Source organism: Telopea speciosissima, chromosome 5 (assembly GCF_018873765.1).
Source record: "Telopea speciosissima isolate NSW1024214 ecotype Mountain lineage chromosome 5, Tspe_v1, whole genome shotgun sequence".
In the NCBI taxonomy this organism is placed as follows: Eukaryota; Viridiplantae; Streptophyta; class Magnoliopsida; order Proteales; family Proteaceae; genus Telopea; species Telopea speciosissima.
This window is the reverse complement of record NC_057920.1, coordinates 10,497,257-10,521,035: the sequence shown is the minus strand read 5'-3', so window position 1 is coordinate 10,521,035 and position 23,779 is coordinate 10,497,257. Positions and strand designations below refer to the sequence as shown.

General features: G+C 38.4%; 1 protein-coding gene across 1 annotated transcript; it reads right to left on the bottom strand.

Moving 5' to 3' along the window:
- Positions 1 to 379: 379 nt before the first annotated feature.
- Positions 380 to 23,654, bottom strand: LOC122662188 (probable hexosyltransferase MUCI70). The gene is made up of 6 exons (XM_043857762.1): positions 23,152 to 23,654; positions 20,758 to 20,975; positions 20,341 to 20,517; positions 20,093 to 20,248; positions 10,237 to 10,513; positions 380 to 803 (listed from the first exon to the last, which is right to left on the bottom strand). Exons 1-6 carry the CDS (start codon positions 23,474 to 23,476, stop codon positions 571 to 573), a joined length of 1,386 nt encoding a protein of 461 aa, XP_043713697.1. The 5' UTR covers positions 23,477 to 23,654; the 3' UTR covers positions 380 to 570.
- Between the last annotated feature and the right edge of the window lie 125 nt (positions 23,655 to 23,779).

Sequence of the window (23,779 nt, the reverse complement as noted above, 5' to 3'; positions counted from 1 at the left end):
TCCCTATGCCGCTTGCTCAAAGAAGCCTCTCCAAACAAAAAATTATTAATGAAAGTAGGTTAGCATAATCTAAATGTTACACCAAAACCTGAGGAAACGCACAACCCTCCACCATATCAGTTAAAAGAGAATTATGAACCGCCAGCTAATCAATTTCCTACTGAGTTTTGGCCCGTCCAACCTGGTCAAACCAGTTCAAGGCAATGTTTCACCCAATAAGCTTCAAAAGCAACCGGTACAGAGACGAACTTTGAGGCTTTCTAGCTGAATATATCCTAACCCAGTATTTGTAAAAAGCAAATCAATCCGTAAGAGGGGGAGGGGGAGGGGGAATGCCTGCATTAATACCTAATGCAAAACAGAAACATGATAAGCAATCTATGAGGCAATGAAACAGAAACAATGGGTAAATGTGAGCACCACACTTGCAGATGCAATTAAATGAAAATGCAAAAGATGAAGACAGTGGGAAAAATGAAGGCATTACACTAATCTTGTTCAATAATCACCTACAAATTAATCAGGAATGAAAACAATGCCTACCCTCACCAATCTGGGGACCAAGAAATCTCAAATCATAAGGGGTTTAGCCTTGCGCAAGTGGCCCATACTATTCACAAGATCTTTGCGTGTACAGACAGGGAACATATTTACAGTCTTGAGCACTTTTAATTGCCTCAGAACATAAGGAAAACTCAGCTGATCGCGTGACGTGAAACGAACCACCTCGTTGAACCAGAGGCACATCAACAAATTCGTCAATGCTGTGTGCTCCCTCAAAATGACAGAAGCTTCAGAAAGAGCTGCATAGATCAATATTTCAGGAGTAGAGTCCGATATAACCATATTTTAATCAAAAAAGATAAGAAATGGATAAATCAAAGTTTCTGCACGACTGCACACATTCCAGCAGACCTATTTCTAGAATATGGGGAATTTTTTTACCCCCAGCATGGACATTGATGGCAGCAACAACGAGTGTATTGAGATCAATGTCAAACAGTAATTTCAGTGTAGGTTTTTCATATGGACATGGAACATGATCCCACCTAGCAATGAATCTGGTCACAAGTTAGAAAAAAATCAATCCATCCTGTTATCTAGGATATTTCCGTCTGAGAATTCTACTTCTAAAAGCAAATTGTGTGTTTTTGCTTTATTTATACATTACTAAATTACTATTACTTATTTTCCTTGTTTTCTATTGACAATTATATTGTTTTCTCAAGAAATTGTATACTTGTTAGATACTATTCCGTAATTTTATCCATCTCCCTAATAGGTTTTAAAATGCATTTGTTCATTCTCTATGAATGACATAATTAACCCTGCAACAAAATATGTTTATTCAAAGTATTTATATTCATGTACAGGCAGGATAATATACCACTTCAAAATGAATAATCAACTTCATTTATTTATAACTTATTAGTACAATAGATAAAAGTACATAAAAGCCCATCATATTTTCTATTTTAAGAGGAATCTAGGAATTTTTTTGGTGGAGGACCAAGCCCATTTATAACCTACTAAAAACATAATAAATTTACACACAAGTCCATTTTAGCCAATGTTTTGCAAGCTGATTCATTCATCAAGCCAAAAAGATGTCCAGATGGCGGGTCACCAGTTCAACTATCCATCAACTAGTCAACCCAAGAAGTCATAAATGCAATGTTAACAATATGAAAGGAGGCTCAGCCGTCAAGGTTCCTTCTTGGCTTCTCAGTCTGTACTTGGTTTTAGTATGTAGTGTTTCACTTTTCCAATGCAATGATATAGCAAACAATGTGGTTTTGCCCAAAAAATTAGCGGGGGGAAATTCAAGAAAAATACAAAGAAAAGAACTGTGAAAGCTTCATAAATGCCATGTTAACTATATGAAAGGAGGCTGAGCCATTAAGGTTCCTGCTTGGCTTCTGTCTCTAATTGGTTTTAGTATGTAGGGTTTTACTGTTACAATGCAAGAAAACTTCAAGAAAAATACTGTGAAAGCTTCATAAATGCAATGTTAACAATATGAAAGGAGGCTGAGCCTTTAAGGTTCCTTTTTGGCTTCTGTCTCTACTTGGTTTTAGTATGTAGTGTTTCACTGTTACAATGCGCTTCTGTCTCTACTTGGTTTTAGTATGTTGTGTTTCACTGTTACAATGCAATGATATAGCAAACAATGTGGTTTCACCCAAAAAACTAGGGGGGGGGGGGGGAGAGGAAGGGGGCAAGAGCCTTGTGCACATAGCATCTACTGTTGTTGATTGTACAGATCTGTCTTCTAGCAAACAATGTGGTTTCACCCAAAAAACTAGGGGGGGGGGGTGGGGAACTTAAGAAAAGTACAAAGAAAAGAACTGTGAAAGTTGTCCAGGAACTCACCATCACCATACAAGATGGATTTGAGAAAAAGGGGGGGGGGGGGAGAGAGGGGGCAAGAGCCTTGTGCACATAGCATCTACTGTCATTGATTGTACAGATCTGTCTTCTAAGATCATCTCGATGTAGTGAAGAGTTCATGATTTCCAAAACCTAACTCACAGCTGATTGATAGTCCCTCTGAAGTATGGATATTTATGTTGTGATATGAAAAAGGTAACAAATCATATAAGTTTCAGGAAATATAAGACAGAGAAAGAGAACTGACTGGGAGATTTCTGTAACGGAGAAGAAGATGCACACCAGGTTGAAACTTGAAAGGGACGAAAGAACAAAAGAAAAGGGAAAAAAATCATTTCACTGGAGTTGGAGAAGTTGTCAGAGATTGGATGGAGAGGAGCTCACTGTCAGACTAGGTTGAGTTCCATTGCTGAGTGAGGGGCCTTGCTGCCACTGCTCTTGGTTGAGCAAGTGAAGATGCATCATAAAATAAGAAGCCTCTTTTACCACAGGCTAACGGGCAATCCCATTTACAATGGAGGTGGGTTGGTGAAAAACTCATCCAGGATGACGGATGAGCCACGGATTTACCATCCCTGTGCCTTGCTTTGCTTGAATATGCAGCTTATTTTACCTACTGAGTGTGTCATTTAATGCATTAGGTGTGTCCTCTCCTTTCTACCCTTTTATGATACGGTATCACTTGGCTGGTTGGACCGGCATGATAAGATTTGGAGACCCAAACCCAAACCCAAACAGAACCAGTCCAATGGTTTTTGGTCCAACAAAAGTTGGAATTAGTTTATTCACTTCAGTCTTTTATTTTGAGTTGAATACGTAGGAGTTAGAGTTAGAGTTTCATATTGCAAGTTGTCATTTCAGTTTCATAGTCTAACTAGGTGTTTTTTTATTTTTCTTTTAAATACTTGCATGTAACCCAATAATGGGCACAGCGAATTGAATAGAAGTTTTTGAGTTTACTCTTTCAGAGTGTGATTGTATGATCTCTTTCCCCTTCTTCTGCAACTATTCCCTTCTTCCCTACCGGCCCCTTTGCAAATAAAACTTTCCTGGCCTCAGTCAAACCGTACCATCTGAAAAAGGTCTCCAAATTGTGAATCCAGTCGAGGTACTGTTCTGGATTATTATCCCCACAAAAATCAAGGACATCAACTTTGCTGCTCTTTCAAAGAAATTTCTACTCATTTTGCCCCCTTTCACCTAAGAGCTCCAGAATTGCTAGAAAACCTCTCTTTTTTTTTTGAGGGGGGGGGGGGGGCAAAATTCTTCATTTTGCTGTTAAATCAAGACTTGGAGGTCAACTATGGAGCATCCACTTCCCCAAATTTCCCCCAAACTTTATATTTTGCACCTACAGGTCTGTTGTGATGGACATTGAGAGATTCTTCAGATGTCATTGGGTCCAAAGACAAACTACTACTTTGGATTTTTTTTTTTTTCAATCTAATGATTCAAAGCAAAATTCTACGTTTTGGCCATTTTTTAAGTTTCCACCAAAATGGATCAAATTTCGATGGGATTTCAACCATTTCGGTGATACATTTTGATTCGGGCCAAGTTGAAATGGTCACCGAAACCAAAATCCTGAACCATGTGTATAACCTATTAATGTAGTCCTAGATAGGTAGGAGACCTACTAGGAGCCACACAACAGGATCAAATAACAAAAGGGGCTGCTAGTTCGAATGGACAGCACTAGGATTTAGGTCAATTCCTAGGGTTTGGGTTGGATATTGGGAAAGGGGTTTATAGGGTATTAATGGGCAGGTCTAGGGGGTCAATATGGTATAAAAAGGTTAGGATTTGGATGAGTTTTGAAATTCTGCAATTTTGGGCAGAATTGAATTTTAGGGTTTTGGGTTTGGATTTTAATGGAGCAAGGAGATGAAGGGGTTAGAGTGGGAGTTTGGGGCTGAAACTTGGATCGAGTGTCAACAATGATGTAAGGGATGTATGTTGAAAGTTTGGTTTGAAACTGATGGACAGATTTGGAGTTATGGAGGTTTCCTAGTAGAAGTAGGAGAGAGGGGTAAAACTGTAATTTCAAACAATCGGCTGGGTGGATGGTGCTGAAATTTGAATCGAGTCTCTCTTAGGGTTTGAGAAAGACTTGTTCAAATTTTTAGCAGATTCTAATGGTTAGATTTGGCTGGGCAGAATTTCTTACGAAAATCACCTTGTATGTGACCTTCTAGAAGGAAGCAGAATAGTTGCAGAATTTCTTACTTGTTATAGGTCTTCAATGGCAGCAACTTTGAAGATGAACAATGGGGTCTCACGATCTTCACAATGCAAGGAGATAAGTAGCAGCCCTCCCGATCTTCACAATGCAAGGAGTCGATTGGAGATCCACCAATCCCTTCCACCTTGAGATCCACAAGGATATACACTCACAAGAGCAGCAGCAATGGGAGCAAGCATAAAGCTAATTTTTATTAATCAAATTCGTGTTCAATATATGGCCCCCTTAGAACCTTATATAAAAGACTCAAAATTAGACTTAGACACTAAAAAGGAATGGTCTAACCCAATCCTTAACCTATTAGCTAACTTAAATTGACTAGGAAACTGAAATAGACTCAAAATAGAGTCCTAATGACTTAAAAACAACTTAAACTACTTAAAATAAAGAAGATTCCCTAGTAGCCAATAGGATATAAGAACCTCTTAGCCAATAGGATCACTTCACTTAAATTAGACCAATTGAACCAATTGGATGCAACCAATTTAAACCGGTTCAATTAAAAACACACAATAAAAACTAAGTATTGGGCTAATCCCGTATGCAACCTATGTACCTCTATTTTAGGCCCAAAAAAAGTGGCCTATTACATTAGAAACCCATGGGATCAAAGGCCCAACATGTATGTAACCCAACCCTAGACTTATTTCTAATTAAACAAGCCCTATTTGGTGATGAATCTGCATCAACTCTCCCCAACTTGAAAAAATTCGTCCTCGAATTTTGTAGTGATGAGGGGGAATCAACATGTGATCAGCAGATTTGACCATCCCCAAACAGAATTCTGGTGAAGCAGGAACATTAGGAATATAGTCTTCAAGGCGTGGAGCTTTCTCTTCAGAGAACCATAGTGGTATAACAAACTCTATGTGCTTGACCTCTTCAAGAACAGTATCTTGGATGTCGATGATTTCTTGTGGAGTATTCTCAACCACCACTTCATCTTCCATGTCCTCAGCCTTGCCTACTTTGCTCTCTTCAGTGTAGACCTCTTCAGTAGTTTCTTCTACCATTGTGTTTTGGACCTCCACATCAATTTGATGGTTGGGCTTCTCAACCATGATCTCAACTACTGGTGCAGCTTGGTCTACTTGAGTTTCTTTAGCTATAGGTTCTTGAATCTCTTCAACACAAACTGCCTTAGTAGAATCTTCTGTTGGTGCATCCACCATTGGTGAAACGTCAAACATAGTCGATGCCATTTGCATTTGAGTTGACATGTTCGGCAGTCCCTATGGCTGTACAGTTGATGTTGTCACCTTTGGTTGTAACCCTTTTAGAGTAAAACAATGGTATAGACGGTGTCGATCAGGTAGGACACACGAGTTGTTTTCAGGTTCAATCCAACCTTGTCGGGTGTCCAACCAATCACCACCTACTGCAATAAAGCTCTTTGAATGTGGTGCCGGTCGACACCAAGCTCCATCATGGTATGAAGAACACCCAAATTCAACAAAGACTTTACCTGTAGGCATGATGCAAATCTCTCCTGATTGGGACAACATATCCACCACGGATTGTGAAATGCTGTTGTTACGTCGCCTCTCACCAACAACTAATATGGTTGTGCTCCCATTGGGTAGACGAACTTGGGTCTTGAAAACGAATGGAGGTGGGTCTTGCCTTTGTTCTACAATCTGTAACTGATCACTGATCTTTTGGAGCATGTCCATGATTGCAGCCATGGGATCAGGTGGGGGTAGTAGTGTTGGATCAACAATAGGGTTGCCATGTTTGTCCATGGCTCTGATACCATTTAATGTAGTCCTAGATAGGTAGGAGACCTACTAAGAGCCAAACAACAGGATCAAAGAACAAAAGGGGCTGCTGGTTCGAATGGACAGCACTAGGATTTAGGTCAATTCCTAGGGTTTGGGTTGGATATTGGGAAAGGGGTTTATAGGGTATTAATGGGCAGGTCTAGGGGGTCAATATGGTATAAAAAGGTTAGGATTTGGATGAGTTTTGAAATTCTGCAATTTTGGGCAGAATTGAATTTTAGGGTTTTGGGTTTGGATTTTAATGGAGCAAGGAGATGAAGGGGTTAGAGTGGGAGTTTGGGGCTGAAACTTGGATCGAGTGTCAACAATGATGTAAGGGATGTATGTTGAAAGTTTGGTTTGAAACTGATGGACAGATTTGGAGTTATGGAGGTTTCCTAGTAGAAGTAGGAGAGAGGGGTAAAACTGTAATTTCAAACAATCGGCTGGGTGGATGGTGCTGAAATTTGAATCGAGTCTCTCTTAGGGTTTGAGAAAGACTTGTTCAAATTTTTAGCAGATTCTAATGGTTAGATTTGGCTGGGCAGAATTCTCACGAAAATCACCTTGTATGTGACCTTCTAGAAGGAAGAAGAATAGTTGCAGAATTTCTTACTTGTTACAGGTCTTCAATGGCAGCAACTTTGAAGATGAACAATGGGGTCTCACGATCTTCACAATGCAAGGAGATAAGTAGCAGCCCTCCCGATCTTCACAATGCAAAGAGTCGATTGGAGATCCACCTTGAGATCCACAAGGATATACACTCACAAGAGCAGCAGCAATGGGAGCAAGCATAAAGCTAATTTTTATTAATCAAATTCGTGTTCAATATATGGCCCCCTTAGAACCTTATATAAAAGACTCAAAATTAGACTTAGACACTAAAAAGGAATGGCCTAACCCAATCCTTAACCTATTAGCTAACTTAAACTGACTAGGAAACTGAAATAGACTCAAAATAGAGTCCTAAGGACTTAAAAACAACTTAAACTACTTAAAATAAAAAAAATTCCCTAGTAGCCAATAGGATATAAGAACCTCTTAGCCAATAGGATCACTTCACTTAAATTAGACCAATTGAACCAATTGGATGCAACCAATTTAAACCGGTTCAATTAAAAACACACAATAAAAACTAAATATTGGGCTAATCCCGTATGCAACCTATGTACCCTTATTTTAGGCCCAGAAAAGTAGCCTATTACATTAGAAACTCATGGTATCAAAGGCCCAACATGTATGTAACCCAACCCTAGACTTATTTCTAATGAAACAAGCCCTATTTGGTGATGAATCTGCATCACCTATTAATACAATACATCAATTTCATTAACTCCATGGTAATTTTATATTCAAAACATTCGTACTTTATCTTAAACTATACAAGCTTATGGGTAATCTAGAATTTAATAATGAATTCCTAAGACTATTTGTAAATAAAATTACAAAAAAAATGTCCAAGCATTGATTTGTCAACAATCTTTGGCTTCACCTCCCCAAAAAAGAAAAAACACTATTGTTGGACATTTGTTTGCCACATGATGAACTCTAATAGGCTTAAAATTTGATAGAAAAATGGAAGATGGTGTGGTCTACTCGTGCACAAAATTTAACTGCCAAGCAAGTTGCCAAATCGAAATTATATATTTGCCCATTGTGCCAGGCCTGAAAGTGTGCCACCACCTTCCCTTTATTTTTAATTTTATAAAAGGTTGATTTTATGAATTGATATTTTATAAATTTTACTCTCCCATTCATGGTGGTTATTCTATACCAATACCCAATTACCTAATTGCCTAATGAACCTGACTTTAATTGTTAAAGCTCAAGTCCAAATTTGAGGGTTGCATATGTATTAATGTTTGCAATGCCTGTTTATAGCTGTTAGATTTTCTTCTATTCTGCAATCTGAGTAATAAAAAATCAAATTATCTCTAATCGTTTAAAGATTTTCCCTCACAATATAGATATAATCAACATGTAACATGTGTCAAAACCTAGTCAAATACTTATTGACAACTTTTGATGTAAACATGGTGAGGGGTAGATAGGATGAACCCCGGTTCAGATTAAACACCCCTTTAACAGGATCTCAAGAAAACCCGAGAACAGAATTTAGGTCAACTAGTAAAGTCAAAGTCAACCATTTCTGATGTAGATCAGATTCTGGTCAATGACCATAAACTATTAAAATAAACAATCCGCAAAATACTGCAATGTTCTAATGGTCAGATTTGAGTCAACAGTGAAAATCTGAAACCCGTAAACCAGAATACAAGTGATTTCTTGTATCAGCAGATAAGGGATCAGATCAGCCCAAAGGTCTGGTCGAAGGACCCTTCTAGAAGGCCCTTTAACACCCCAAGATATAAGAATAATCTGCTGGCCAGATTCCCTTATATCTCAAATATCAATTTCAACAAATATAACCCCAAAACAGGGCTGCCAAAGTCCTTTGCTGTGATTTAAACCCCAATGTTAACAGTATATGAACAGCAACAACAGTTGATGATCAACCCTTCCAAACTCAAGTTAAATCAACTTCAGCAATCAGTCAATCACCAATAGCAGTAGATGAAATAACGCTTACTTAAGAAGGGAAAACAGAGCATAGAGAAAGGGTATGACCTTTGATTTCCCACCAACAGGCCTAGATCAGAATCTTTTTGATCCTTGAGTTTCTCACTTTTCACTGAATCTCACAGCAACATACTATCTCAGCACCAAAAAGACAACAGTCATAGCTTCATTCATAAATTGCTGGATGCCAAAATAGGGTACAAGCTGTTTATTTAAAAAGAAAAACTCCCTAGCTAAGTAAGAGACTTATCTAACCCAACTTACATAGCGAATAGGAAACTTAAAACAAAAAGGACACTTAAAAGGAAACCCTCTACACTAGGTAAAGGTCTTTAACTTAAATAAAACAACTTAAACTAACCTAATAAAGTAAATCCCGTGTTTCTACCTCCTACCCCAAATTTAGGCCAATTATAGTGGCCCATTGGACCAAAAGCCCAACACATATATAACCCAACCCATGGCTTGTTTTCACTAAAATAAACCCAATTCGATGTTTATTCTACATCAAAACATCTCCCTGTTTACAGGGAATTTTATCAGGTAAGTAACAGACAGCTTTCTGGAATCTAACCAAAATTGAGTCCCAACATACTCAGCAAGTAAAAACTCTCTTTGACGACTGTCCTGGGTCTTCCTTTCATTGGAGGAAATTAGAAATGTAATTTTGTGGTGTAGGTGTCCATACGCAAGAGGACTTTCTGCTTGGGTGGTCTTGCTTTTCATGTATAGGGTATAGGGGTTCTAAGAAGAGAGTAAAAATTCTTGTCCTCTGTAGGGATGTCATTGTACTCCCTAGTGTTACATAGCAAAAAGCCCCGTTGTTATTTTTTCTTGTATATTTGTTCCAGAACTGCTGCGGTGAGGGATTACCATTTTCATGTTCCTCTCACACTACAAATCCCTGTTTTTCCCAAGATATCCCCCCCCCCAAAAAAAATGGAGGAAAAAACACCATTGCAGACAACAACCAGTCTATGGATGCCAATCATGCCATCACTTTCAGCAAGAAAAAACTGCAAGCATGATGGAACGCAGTTACTGAACAACAGCATTGTTGGTGGACAATAATGAGAAAAGAGGAAATAACATGATACATAGGAAAGGAGGAGAGGATGAATAATATGGATTGTCTACATGATCAACATAAAATTTTTGCTCAATTATATAGCATGAAAATATTTTCCATATTGCTAAATTAAGAGTTTTTCTCTTGAATCAAAGTATTGGAATAACAAGAGGCAGTAGTTAGAAGCATACCTTTCTTGCCATTGTACCTCTTGTCATCAGGGAAACCATCACGGCGATACTGGCTCAACTGCACCTCAACTTCTTCTGGGCTCGCTTTGTGTTTCTTAACCACAGCCTTTGCCTCATCATAAACACTACTACGAGCTCCATGCTCAGAAATTGCAAGCGTAGAATTTGTACGCCAAAGAAGTGCTTCCAGCACCCCTAACGGATCCCTCCGAAACTGGGATTTAGAGTCTACCCAAATTGAATACCTTGCTTGAGGGAATAGTCGATGGCTCAACATCTGCTAAGGAAAAGAGAAACCTCTCGTGGTCAGGTGGAATTTGAATTGGGAAGTAAATCACAACTCTGAAAAAGGTTAAAAAAAGTAGACTGGCTGATTAGAAAATCCTGGAAATTCTGCAAAGTTCACATTCAACTACATGCCAAAAGAGAATATTCGTAAGTATGACCTCTGTAGATATTAAAAATGAGCAGGCTTCTTTTCTCTACAGTGGAATTTCTCATAGTTTGATTTTGATAAGATACAAAAAAAGAAAATATCTTGTCTTTGGGAAGCCGATCAGATGTATACATGAAAATATATTTCACAAAAGAAAAGTGGTGTAGTATTAGATCAAATAACCATAACCCTAGGCAATAACAACTCAATATAGCTTCTAGTATTGTTAAGTACATATGGACAATAACATCTAGTATTCAACAAACCAGAAGATACATAAAAGAGTAAGCTTCGGTCAAACAGACCCAAAAGCTTAAATCTGCAACTGAAGACATGGAGACAAACAAAACCGATCATAAATTTATTAGATACTGAAAATTAAGTAGTTCTGACTTCAGAATCCCAGGCATAGCACTCACTGACAAATAAAAATCGGCAAAGTTGAAATTGGATCAAACAAAATCCATTTTTTTTGGTGAAGAAACCAAATCCATTTGGACAGAAGTTTTAAGGTTTGAAAATACCCTTATAGAGGCTTTGGCCCACCAAGGTAAGCTCTATCTAATAAGTCCAAGTAAGTGTACAATGTAGACGTATCAGACTATTGTAATTTCATTTTCTGGGAAACCAGCAGACTCCATAATCTCATCAAATTCAACCAAGCATCTAAAAATCATGAAACTTAAAGGATTTTATAAAAGACGTATACCAGAACTAATCCCTGTAGTGAAACAACAGACCAAAGTTCATCATAACTAGCTTCAACAACTAGACCAAAGCTCTAATAGAAACAAGTAAACTAGCAGTAAAATTCTATCATAACAATAGAGCAACAACAAAAAGTCAATGAGGGACCAAAGAAATTCTCTATTTCTCGAAACATTGGAAACTCATCCAAGAGGCTTTCTGATGCAGTTGCCTTAGCCTGGCTGGACCGACATGACCCACTTTGGAAGCCCAAACCAAGGACTGGTCCTAAACCGGTTTTCTGGTCTGGCAAGGGCTGGTAGTTCACTAAGGATGCAATATTCAGTTTGGTTTATTTTATTTCATGGGTAGATTACGTAGGAGCTTCTTAGTTAGTTTCCTTTCTTCAGTTATGGTCTATTTGGTAGTTTCCTTTTTGAGTTATTTCTATTTTAGTTAGGTTTCTACTCCTATGCAAGACTGTTTTCTATTTATTCATTGTAATCGTAGGAGAGCACAGATTTGAAGATTTGATTACCGAGGTTTATTTGTGAAGCTCTGTGCGAGTGTTTGTGAGCATGAGTTCCCCCTCCCCTTTCCCCTTCTTTCTTCTAATTCTTTTACTGTTCTCTCTGTGAAGTCCACCATAGCAGATCACCACCTTTGGTCTGCATTCCTTTCCACATCTCCAAGCCCTTTATAAAGGTTTGGACCACTTATGACTTGGGAACAAAGTCCAACGCTGAAAATGGAGAGTCCTTGTATCCGCCTAAACTTACTAAATACTAAAAACACTATACTAAACTAGCCAAAAATAGGAGAAACAAAGGCAACATTATCTTCCATATTTAGATCACTTCACTTTAAAAATTACAAAATCATATCCCCGAGCTACTTGTTCTAACAAAACTTTCTTAGGTAGCACAGCTATGATCCCAATGCTTCCAACCCTATGACAATATTGTTTCTTCATAATTCTTGATCTCTCCTGTCAGACTAGTTCAAAATGAGCAGAAAACAAACTTGACATGCTCAAAGTGCTATTCTCAAATCATTGAGGAGGAATAGGCCAAAAGCCAATTGTTATTACTTCTCCTAAGTGTAAACATGATCTTGTCTTTGCATGTAAGAACTTGAACCCAAGCTGCATGGGCAATTGGAGATGAAACATGGTTCTCCCCAAAGTGGGAATTCCCGCATCAAAGAAAAGAACTTGGATACAGATTTTCAAAGTACATGAAAAAATTCATTGCAACGCAGCTGATGAAAGTTGCACTCACTACTGAAACCTTTGGTCATCTTTGGATTTTCCCATTCAAAATATCCAAAAAAAACGGAATCTATTGGAGGTAACTACTTTAAGCAAGAAAGGATGTGCCTAATCTCCAACTGTGGAATAAATGGGACAAGATGAAGATGAGAATTTCAAGGTTTTAACTCTATTTACTATTTTACAGCTAATGCTCTTGATTTTGAGTCTTCTATTCCTTTTTTTTTTTTTTTTTTTTTTTTGAGGGGGGTGGGGTTGGGGGTGGGGGTGGGGGAGCATAGGGAGCCCAAACAAGGTTTTCGAACCTCGGGCATCACTTTCCCCCTCTTTTCTGTTGTTATTTTCTTTCTTATATTCCTGCAGCAACCAAATTTTAAAGAATTAATTATTGGATTCCCTGTTTTGGGCAGTGGTATAAGCAAAAGGAAAACTGTTGGATCTCCTTTATCCCTAGGCTATTTGGTCTGAGATTTTGAGGGGTGTTCATAATCAGAAGTATGACTTACCTTTGCTAAGGTTCAGTCTGAAAAAGGAAGGCGGCTGTGAGATCGAAGTCATCAACCAACGCTCACCAGAAACCTTCGCTTGCTGTGAATTGCAGGATTTATTTATTGGGCTACTGTGAAAAAAAAAAAACTTTTTACCAAACTCCATTCAATTTTTATCAACTGTACCCGCAGCCCATACTTCTTGCCATTTTTGTCTCTGTCTCTGCCTCTGCCACTGATGGATCCCGATCTATGAACGGAAGGGATCCTTTTGAGCAAAGTGAGATGTCATGGGCTGGCCCTACGAATGAAACCCACTTTGGGAGCTAGGTGGGATAGTCACGCCTGCTTTGTTGAATATCCTTTCCTGCCTTCCTTTATCAGACAACTATCCGAGTTCCATTTTTTCTACCAGACGGAGCTGCAAAAGAAGGGCGCCGTTGAACGAAAGCAGGTGCAGTGTTTTTCGGAAATCCTGGAACAAACGGAACCAGAAGCCGCTGTTCCTGGGAAAGGACCATCCAGGTCCAAATCTCCACCTGCATCGTCCTCATAATACAGTTTATTGGGGAATTAGGAGAAGCTAGCTAACTACATTCGTGTTTGTCTGCCCAAACTGTGGTATTCCCCCTCTTCTTGCTCCTATTACAAAATCTTGACTAGGTCCCTCAGTTCGTCGGCAGCACCTCGAGGTGCATTTAGTTGTCTGCATGATTGTCAGGATATTCCCCACTCCATGGCATGGCACCTTTCGCGCATCCATTCCGCCCACCCATCCAGGCATTCAGGCGAGCCGCCTGGTGGTGTGGTACGTAGTGGGTTTAGTACGCCCCGCCAAAACGGCTCCAAAACAAACAAAAAGGTGTGTGCCACACTTCTAAACGCAGTCAAGCTGGCATTTTTTGATGATCGCTTAGGACTCCCTTCTATTTGTGAATGTAACGCTTGCGGCTCAGTGGGCAGGCACAGCAGCTACATGGACCCCTTCCTTTCTGTTGTTGCCAGCGCTTTGCATTTTGTAGACGTGGTTCGGTTATTCACTTGGAGTTGCATGTTCTTCGGCAGCCATAAGAAAAGATACCACTAACTGGCACCTTACGAACTAGTCGAGCAGTAGTGATCAACTTCACACCCGCTGCGGCCTCTGACCATCCGTCCCATCTCATCTTGATTTTGTTATACTTGTAGCCAGCCGTGTTAGCTCCACATGAGAGTCTCAGTCTTTAACAGCTGCTTCAAAAATCATCCTTCTTTTTTTTTTTGGAGGGGGGGAAATTACTTAGATCCACTAGATAAGGACGGAAATTACAAAATAAGCAGGTTTCAAATTTGTTTTACATCCATTACTTTCTTTTTTAAAAAGATATACTTAATCCCCAAAGTTGGTTAGTACTCATGCCACGTTAGAATAAAATAAAAGAAAACTTCAAAAATTGCCCCAACCTAATTTAACTGTTTTAAAAACTGTGAAATCCGATGAAAGTGTACCTTAACTGTAGGAGTAGAAATCAAAGCGGTTATTATCCCCTAAAGAGGATGGCTCACCCACCATCCTAGGGTTCACCAACCCCTCCTAGGGTTTTTATATGTTCCAAAATACCCTCCCAATACCTATTCCCGCCCTCTCCCACCCTGCGGTGAATGGGATCTCATTCATAGTTGGTGGAAGGAAACTCGGTCATATAAAAAAACAAAAGAGAGAGAAACAATTTAAAAAAAAAAAAAAACAGGTAGAGCCTTCCCTCCTATTTTCCCCATCATGATTTAAAATTAAAACAGATTTTTGGGGCAATTTTGGTTGTTTACTTTTATTTTATTCTTACATGGCATGACTATTAACCAACTTTGAGGATTGAGTAAATCTTTTCAAAATGGAAAGTAGTGGATGTAAAACAAATTCGAAACCTACTTATCTTGTAATTTCCATTCTTATCTAGTAGATCTAAGAAATTGTCCCTATTTTTTTAGTATTAGCTGTCATTGATAGAGTGTTTCACTCGGATAGCGAACAGGATAGTAGGAGAGGAAAAAAATGCAAAATGCAAAATGAAAGATGGAAAATGGGAGATGAAAGATGAAAGATAGTAGGAGGAAAGAGGTACAGCCCAGCACGTCAGAAGAGTCTTAGCTAAATGGGGTCTGATACATGGATCTTTGCCCTCCAATAAGCTCTATCCGAAGTCATACTTGGAACAAGACCTAGACTATGCATCTCCTTCCTCACCACTTCTCTTATGGTCATTTTAGGCCTTCCCTCTCAATTAAAGAAAAAAGTAAGTCATTTCCTTAGCCACCTTCAAAGACATAATAATTAGCTTCGCTCCTCGACTCCTCCCTACCTTCTTGAGTGGATTGAAATCCCCCTCCTGGGTTGAGGAGTGAACAAACGTCTTGGAGGACCTCCTCTGGCCGGGACTCCTACTGCCTTCGAACTAGAATCCTGAACTTTAGAATCAATCTCTTTTTTTTTATTTTCCAGATTGTTTAATTGAATGATTTGTTGCTGGGTTTCATAGAGTTGGGGATTATCATCGTTGGCCTGAAATCTCGAGTCAATTGGTGTTGGATTGACGGAGATTTTTTCAACCTAAGTCGGAGGGTTATTGCTGGTTCTACCACTTCCATCATAAGGACTTCTTATTATTATTATATTAAAGACAACATTTATCCTATTTACACTAGAACCCTCACGTTACCAAGTTTATTCATTTCATTCCCCATCACAAAAAAAAAAACCTCCATTTTGAAGTTCTATTCTATTTTCACCCTCTCACTTGTTACTTTAAATATAAGGTACAGAATCTCTCTCTCTCTCTCAGAGTCGGTTTTTATTTTTGGGTTAATTGATGTAGTAGGCCTCTTTTATAGACCAATAATAGGGGACTTAATTCTTAATCAGGGGTTTACTTTATCAGTTAGTCTAGTGAGAATATTATCTCTTTATTTATTTGTTATTAGGTATAGGTCTCTAAGAGTCCAGCCTTACTTCAGTCTCTTTCCTTTTGTATTTCAATTTCCCAGTTAATTTAAGTTACCTTATCAGTTTAAAATTGGTTTAGGCCTTTCCTTTTTTGAGTTTGACTCTATTTTTTACTCTTCTATATTAGTTTGTAAGAGGCTACAGCCTTGTTCACAAATTTGATGAATGAATTTGGCTTGTTGCCTTTGGTTCTATGGTGATTCACTTTCCAACCCCTACTACAATGATTCAGCATGTTGCTTGGTGGTGATTCCAAGGTCAAATATAACCCTTTCTTGTCTTCTTATCTTCTTTCTAATCAAATACATATCAGAATCTTTGATTTCCTGACATTAAATTTCTCCTAAAATCTGGTTTCTTTTCCTTCACTGAGATTCTGGTTTTTCAAAAGGTTTCTGAATTTTTAAGCCCTAGGTTATTTAGAACCCCACCTCTTGATTGCTGTTTGCCAACAACTTCAAGTCATGCAAGAGAAATTGTGAAAGGTTGAAGCGAATCTTGAATAGACTTAGAAACAATTTAAGTTATTCAAGATCCAATTGCTACTCACATCTTATCATATATGGAAACTTCCCTCAACAAATTGATCTTACTCATTGAGCAATGAGTGGAAGAGCCATGAGATGAGTTGATCGAGGAATGTCCTGAAACAGAAGGTCCTCAAGAAGAGTCCATGATCAGAATCAAAGATGAACTGATCAAAGATCCGATTGCAGATAAAGAGCCTCCTAGGGAATATTATGTCGAAAAGGAGCAAATCGAGATCATCCCTATAGAGATTGAATGTGTGGCTTTTGTCCTTCCAAAACAGATCTTCAACGTCAAAATTCTGAGTCACTGATTTCGTCTGTGTTATTCGAGAGAAGCATTAGATCCTCGAACCAAGGCGGCTGATTGTGGATGTCGATCAAGTGGTGATGATAATCCCATTCTACAGAACTAGAGGACAATTTTTATTGAAACAGAAGAAATTAATGCAGGATCATGATCAAAGCAGTCCTTGCGGTTTTGGTTTGGGTCAGTTTTTTGTCCAAACCTGACCTGTAGTTCAAAATCTAGTTCACCCAACTTTATCCAAATTGTGGGGCCCAGTTGGGAAGCTTCTTCAACACCTTGCGGCTCCAGAATTTCCATATTTTCCGAAATCTTATCTCCAGCAATTGTGGGCTAGTTTTTAGGAGTTTAATTACTACATTTTAATTCTGTTCTGTTGTTTAGACAGGCTGGGAAAATAATATTTACATCCAGATCTGATTTAGACTTAAGTTTTCTAATCTATTTCAGTTTCCTAATTAATGAGGGAACTCAAGCTTAACCCACGCAAGAGGAGGTATCCTTATCTATTTCGGTTAGTTTCTTTATTGATTGAGTCAATTTAAGAATGCCACCCCATCCAATCAATGGGTAGGTTTAGGAGTCCTTTTTAATTCCTTTTTATTTCTGTTTTCAGAATTATAAAGCAATGTAAAAGCCTAATAGCCTCCCCCCACAATTTGATTGAATGAAATTACTAGAATTCATTTAGTTATTGAGTTGAGATTGTTGTTCCACTCCTCTTTCCTCTTCCCCCACCCCCCCAATGAATTGGGTTATCTCCCTTCTCTCCCATCCCTGCAATCTCTCTTCTCTCTCTTATGCCTATCACTTGCAAATCCATCAATCAATCTGCACCAATCCCAAGCATTGGCATGACCAAACTTTGAGAACATAACCTTAATCCAAAGATTTTCTTGATTCAAAGCACCAAAGCTATTTCCAGGCAGATATTAGTTCATCAGCTAATGGGACCTAACGCCATGGCCTTCACAAGTTTGAGACTGACAAACATTTCCTCATGCGTCCTGCCAGCATGTGAAACATAAAACTTTGTCGAATCATTCCAGATAGAATCAGGTTGCATCTTCTTTTCTTCTCCAACTTCTGAGCCACACTCATAGTCAAGGCCGAAAAAGCATGAAATCAGAGGCAAGTCTCTCTTTGACAGTGTCTTTCCTCCAAGATGCAAGCCCCTTCTCGAACCTCTCAAGATTCACACCCAACCCACATCTCACCCGAAGAAGCAATATTTCTCTTTGGACTAAGCATCTATGTTTTCTACCATAGTTGTCATGGCGTCTAGGTGATCCTAGGTATTGGAGGGGGGAAAAAACCAAGGCAACACCAACAAGGTGCCAAGGCGCCGCCTAGGCAACGCCTTGACAACTATGTTCTCTGTTTCTATAATTTAAGATAGCCTCTACGATCCTTCTTTCTTCCTAATTTCTTCCTAATGTAGGACTAGAACCAGAATAGACCTAGAGCCTAGTCCCAGGCAGGATCAAATAGAAATTAAAAAGCCTCCAATAAAAGAAAGAGAACCATGGGATCTCAAATTGGTTGGAAGAGAATGATGAGAACTCAGATAGATAACCAAAGACAACAATGAGAAGTCAAATGAGGGAACAATAACCTGCTGAAGTAACAAATGGGTTGAACACACTTCTTGAAAATAGAATGAATCCCCAATTAGAAGACATGATCAGAATAGAGAGAAAACAGATTGAACAACTTTTAAGGTTTTGGAAACCCCAATTTTCTCTCAAATCGATGATGGGATTGGCCCCTGTTCTGAATTCCAGCAACTGGTGTAGATCTTCAATAGCAGCAATAGTAGATGATTAATGGAAAAGAATAACCAGCAGTAATGCACCAACTTGTCGTCGATTCAATTCACATATTAAAGGATGAAAGGGGAGATCAATTAGAATGATGGAAGGGGAAATAAGGAAGTGGGTCTCTCACCCTAGGCCTCTCACCCTAGAGCTCACAGCCAATCCTCTCACAGGATAATCACTTGCCATAGAGAAGTAACTCTAATTTTATTAACTCAAAATCTCCCCTGCTCCTAAGAACTGATTACATATATATAGCCTAATCGCCTAAACGAAAATAGAAACTAGAATCTAACTAGGAGTCCCAACAATACTAGGATTCCCAATTAGAATTACAACTCAAACATAAATAGGAAACTAAATAAAAAAATAACACCTAACATCAACTCCTCTAAACCAGCTGTCCAGGGGCCCATATCACTGTTCATGTGAACAGTACCACGCGAACAGTACTCGGATACTGTTCCCGTGACCAGTAACTCGTAGACAGTAATTTCACGAACAGTTTGTTTTTTTTCGGTTAACCTTTCCTTCATGCTTTGATCTACATCACTCCCTCAGTTTCTTCTTTCTTTGACATTTATTCTCCCTCAAATCCATAAGGTTCATTCTTTGGCTTAGGAATGAATAAAATGCTTACCCTCCTACAAAATATACGTATTCTCCTATCACTTGGTAATAAATGCTTCCCTAACAGCTTGTCAAAAATAAACAAAGCCTTAGAAATTGGAAAATTAGGAAGTTCTACCTATCAAAAAATAAAAAGGAAGTTTTATCTCAGTTTTGGTTGTGTCCTCTGGAGGATTGATCGTAGACATTTATTGGAAATGATGAAAGCATCCCTATAAGTTTTGTTTGAAGTTTCTAAAGGAAAGTCTTTTAGAGTTTCGGAGTCGGTTAAAAAGGTGGCTTAATCGGAAAGTTTTTGTGTGGTACTCTTTGTTTGACTTCTGAAGGTTCTTAGCAGAGAAATCTGTAAATCTTTGTTTTATCCTTGCATAGTTCTGTTTCACATTTTTTCCTGTGGAATACAGAATGTGTATCCTTCTCTTTTCTTATTTATAAAAACATTCTTTAACAATCAAAAATCAAAATCATCTGTTTGCCTTAGTGCACGGATGGTTCATTCAGGCTTTTCCGCCAATTATAAAGCCATGGAACCTACATATTTGAAGCTGTCCATGGAAAATATGCATGGCTTTCGTATTTCCTTTTTAGATGTTCTTAATTCCAAATTTCACACAAATTTCATATTTAAGTGAGCAGACAAAAAATAATTTTAAAAACTGCATAAAATTATAAAAATCCAGCAGCAGTTGTGAAACAATATGTAACCTTTGCTACCTTGGGGATTTTACCATTCAACCGTTGATCTGAAAAAGGAAGATCATTAACAACCACGATGCGCCATTTACCAATCATATGGTTCTCATCAATTTTCCTTCCCCCTGCTTCCTGGGTTTTGACAGTAATATCATCCCAAAATGCAACATAGCAGACCTGCACCACAACCAGAACTGGGTATTTAATTACATTTAAGAGCAACAATATAACCAGAAATAGGAAGAGTTGTGCAAGTGGTAAAAGATAACCTTTCTAAGAGATTCTTCGGTCATATTTATAGGTTGATAAAGATCATCTCCACCACCGAATGTGCAAGTAGAGATAACAACTTTGCAAGTTTGCATGTAATTTTTGTCCTCAACAGAAACCTTAAATCCTCCATTTTCACTGTAGAAACCACAATGCACCACAGCAGTTTCATTCACCTGAAACGTTCGTTTATGCACAATAACAATATAATAAATTTGACACCAATTTCAGCATCGGAGAAGCAGTTAAAAGCATATTAAAATAGAACTTCAGGGAACATAAAAGATCAGAGTTTAAATCATACTGAGAGTTGTTCTGTAGTAAAAACTTGGAAAGTTAACTCTGACACTTTCATATTCAATGAGAATAAAAACTATTCTAGGCCTTCTTGAAAATATCAAGGTGAAGATAACAACCTTAAAACTTTGCTCTCTTTCATGAAGAGTTTGGTACCCTGTGAATAAATTGAATCGTGTAGCTTCTGTATGTTTCTGTAATACTGTAGCATTGCCTCCTACATAAGATGAATCAATATCTGACTTGTATACCAATCTTTTGACAGGAAGGGTTGGTTCTTCGCCTGAAGGTATATCCAGATGCTGGAGTTGTTCTGAAGGTAGAAGCTTCAAGCAACCTGCTCAAATCCAGTAAAAAGAAAATCATTAAATGAATTACTTATAACTTTCATAATCTGTCCTATAGAATGGAGGAAGCAGAACACTGCAGTACCAACAAATCAACATCTTACTATATATCTTGAAAAGCAAAGTTCAACTAGCCACCTCCCTAACCTTTTGAGTTCGAAACGCCATGACAAGAGCAGACATTTGGAGTGATGTAAACACACTTAAGGAAATTACCAAAAGAAAAAAAACAGTGGTTTTGTGCAAAAAACTAACCATTGACTAAGTACAAACCCATCCTCTTATTACTGCACCCTCCTCATTTAGAAGAGCTCGTCTTATACCAACAAAGCATTGACTTCAACTTTGCAGTTATGAGATTAACTGATGCCCTCACATGGAAGAGCTCATCATGTGAAAGCTACATGGACACATTCTCCTCCTCAATTGCCTAAGGAAATATTACATTGATTTGGATGGTAGTGATTCATGTTCTACATAGGAATACGCCAGAGGCATTTTCTGTTAGCTTTTGTTAAGATTGGTTGATTAGATATGTGGTGGAGCCCTTCTCTATTTGTAAGATTAGGATAGTTGAAGCTTTTGGTTGGGTGGTTTCTTTGGATAATGTTTTTGCATGGACAACCTATAGAAAGTATGTTAGAATTAACCGATTAGTATTGAATGTGCAAATGTAAGGATGAGAACTTCAATACCCTTCCATCAAGCATAAGGTTAAAAAGCTATATGGAGGTGTTCAATTGTCCTCTTTGAGGAGTAAAGGTAAACCTAAAACACCAAAGAGGTTTAATTTTATGGCCTCGAATTCAATTTGACGTCCATGGTGATATATTAGGAAGATATGGTTCCTACCGCCATCACTTAGGTATTATGAAAGAGAAACGTCAAGGGTGTTTGATGACATTCCAACCTTTGGCTGGAAGAGGAACATATATTGGATCTCATTATATTTTGGACGAGTGTCATAATGAAAAAATATTTTGGAGGGAATTCAATGTATTTTTGAGGTGCTGAAACTAATGTATAACTTAAAACACTTCTGTAGTAAATGATGTCTCTAATGTGTGGCACAATGCATTGTTTTTGATAGTTCTTCTGTATCTGCGGTTTAATGGAATTGATTCCCCATTCTTTTAAAAAAGAAATTCAAATATTATTGCTTTTACTTTGGGAATACTCATCCCATTTCATCTTGGATTTTACAGAGTCATTACTCTCAATGAAATCTTAATATATCTTGCACGTTATCCCGCCTATTTGCTAGGAATCCTATTCCACAAATCCACTCTATATAGGCCCCATATCTTCAATTAAATTATAAGCACTCATGTTTTTTCTCTCTAATCAACCAAAGCCATTTTGGTCTTGCCCTTGTTTTTTCCGAAGCCTTCAATATGCATGATATCACTCCTCACTAGCAGTCATTGACCTTCCTTGCAAATGTCTGAACGTGGGTTGTTAATTTTCCTTCATCTTGTCACAGGTCAAAAACAAAAGAAGAGAATTCCCCCAAAACCTAGGGGCATTATAGATAAGACTCAACCAAAACTCAAAGGTACAACCCATATTCTTCAAGACCCATCATCATTTACTCTAAAGGATGGTGCTTTGGCTGCTTTGAACACAGTACTTCATGGGTACATGCAGGACAATTATTAAGCTACCTTATGATATGCTTTATGAGCCTGAGCTGCTGTTTACATACTTAACTATGCCCTTAACTAAAACACAACTGTTTGAATGATAGTCATTGTCAGTAATAACATTCAGTGGGTCACTTCATGTGAGATTCATGTGTATATGATTATCCAGCTGCATATTGAATCAAAATAATCTTCAATAAGCACGAAGGCAGCGTCAGATAACCTCCAAAAAAACCACCGTTCAGAATTTAGAGCTTATAGAGCGAGGAATATCATCATGGTTCTCAGGAACTTCAAGCCACCCAGATAAGATCCTAAGCGGAATACTAGCGCAACTAAATCAAAAGAAGAAGAAACAAGTACGAACAGTAATAGATTGAGAGGGAGCGGGAACTCGGACAAAGTACAAACGAATAAATTTGAAGGACCAACATATAAAAAATGCCAAAGTAGAGAAAATGCTTTCTTCGGTGGAATTCGTTTAAATTTCCTAGTAACGATAAACAGAGTTGAAGCGACTCACGTTGTCTGACCCCGTTAATCACTCTTGTGGTCGGATTGAGATGATTCAAGTTTCCCTCCGATATCTTTTCTCCAACAAATCCCGATTTCGACCCCTCATTGGGCTTTCCTGAGATTCTCGACACCTCGAGTATGAGCAATCCAATTGCAGGCAGGAATAGCAAAAGCATCCACCATTTCAACAACTTCTTAAACATCCAGCGTAAAAAATCATCCTGCCCTCGAAACCTTAATTTCTTGCGTTTCCTTCGAGGTCGAACTCGCATCTTACCAGCGAGCTCGTCTGATTCATCATCGGAGATAGAGATGGAGACGCTGTTGAACATCAAAGGAGATATAAACAATGGCCGGATCAAGTGGCACCAGCTGCAGCAACCGTAAGATAAAAGCAACGCTGAAGGGAACAAAGATCAGGCTTCTTCGACAACATTCAAAACTGAAATAGACTGACAGGGTTTTACAAGAGCAGTTTTGCGGAGATAACAGAGCTTAGAAAAGTAAATCTGGGCTTTCATGTCAAACAAGCAACAGGAATACAGTCAGAGTTTTGTTTTGAGCAGAGACTCGACGACAGGAAGCGAATTTCTTTCCCTGAATCCTGAATGAGAAGATGACATCACATTTAACGT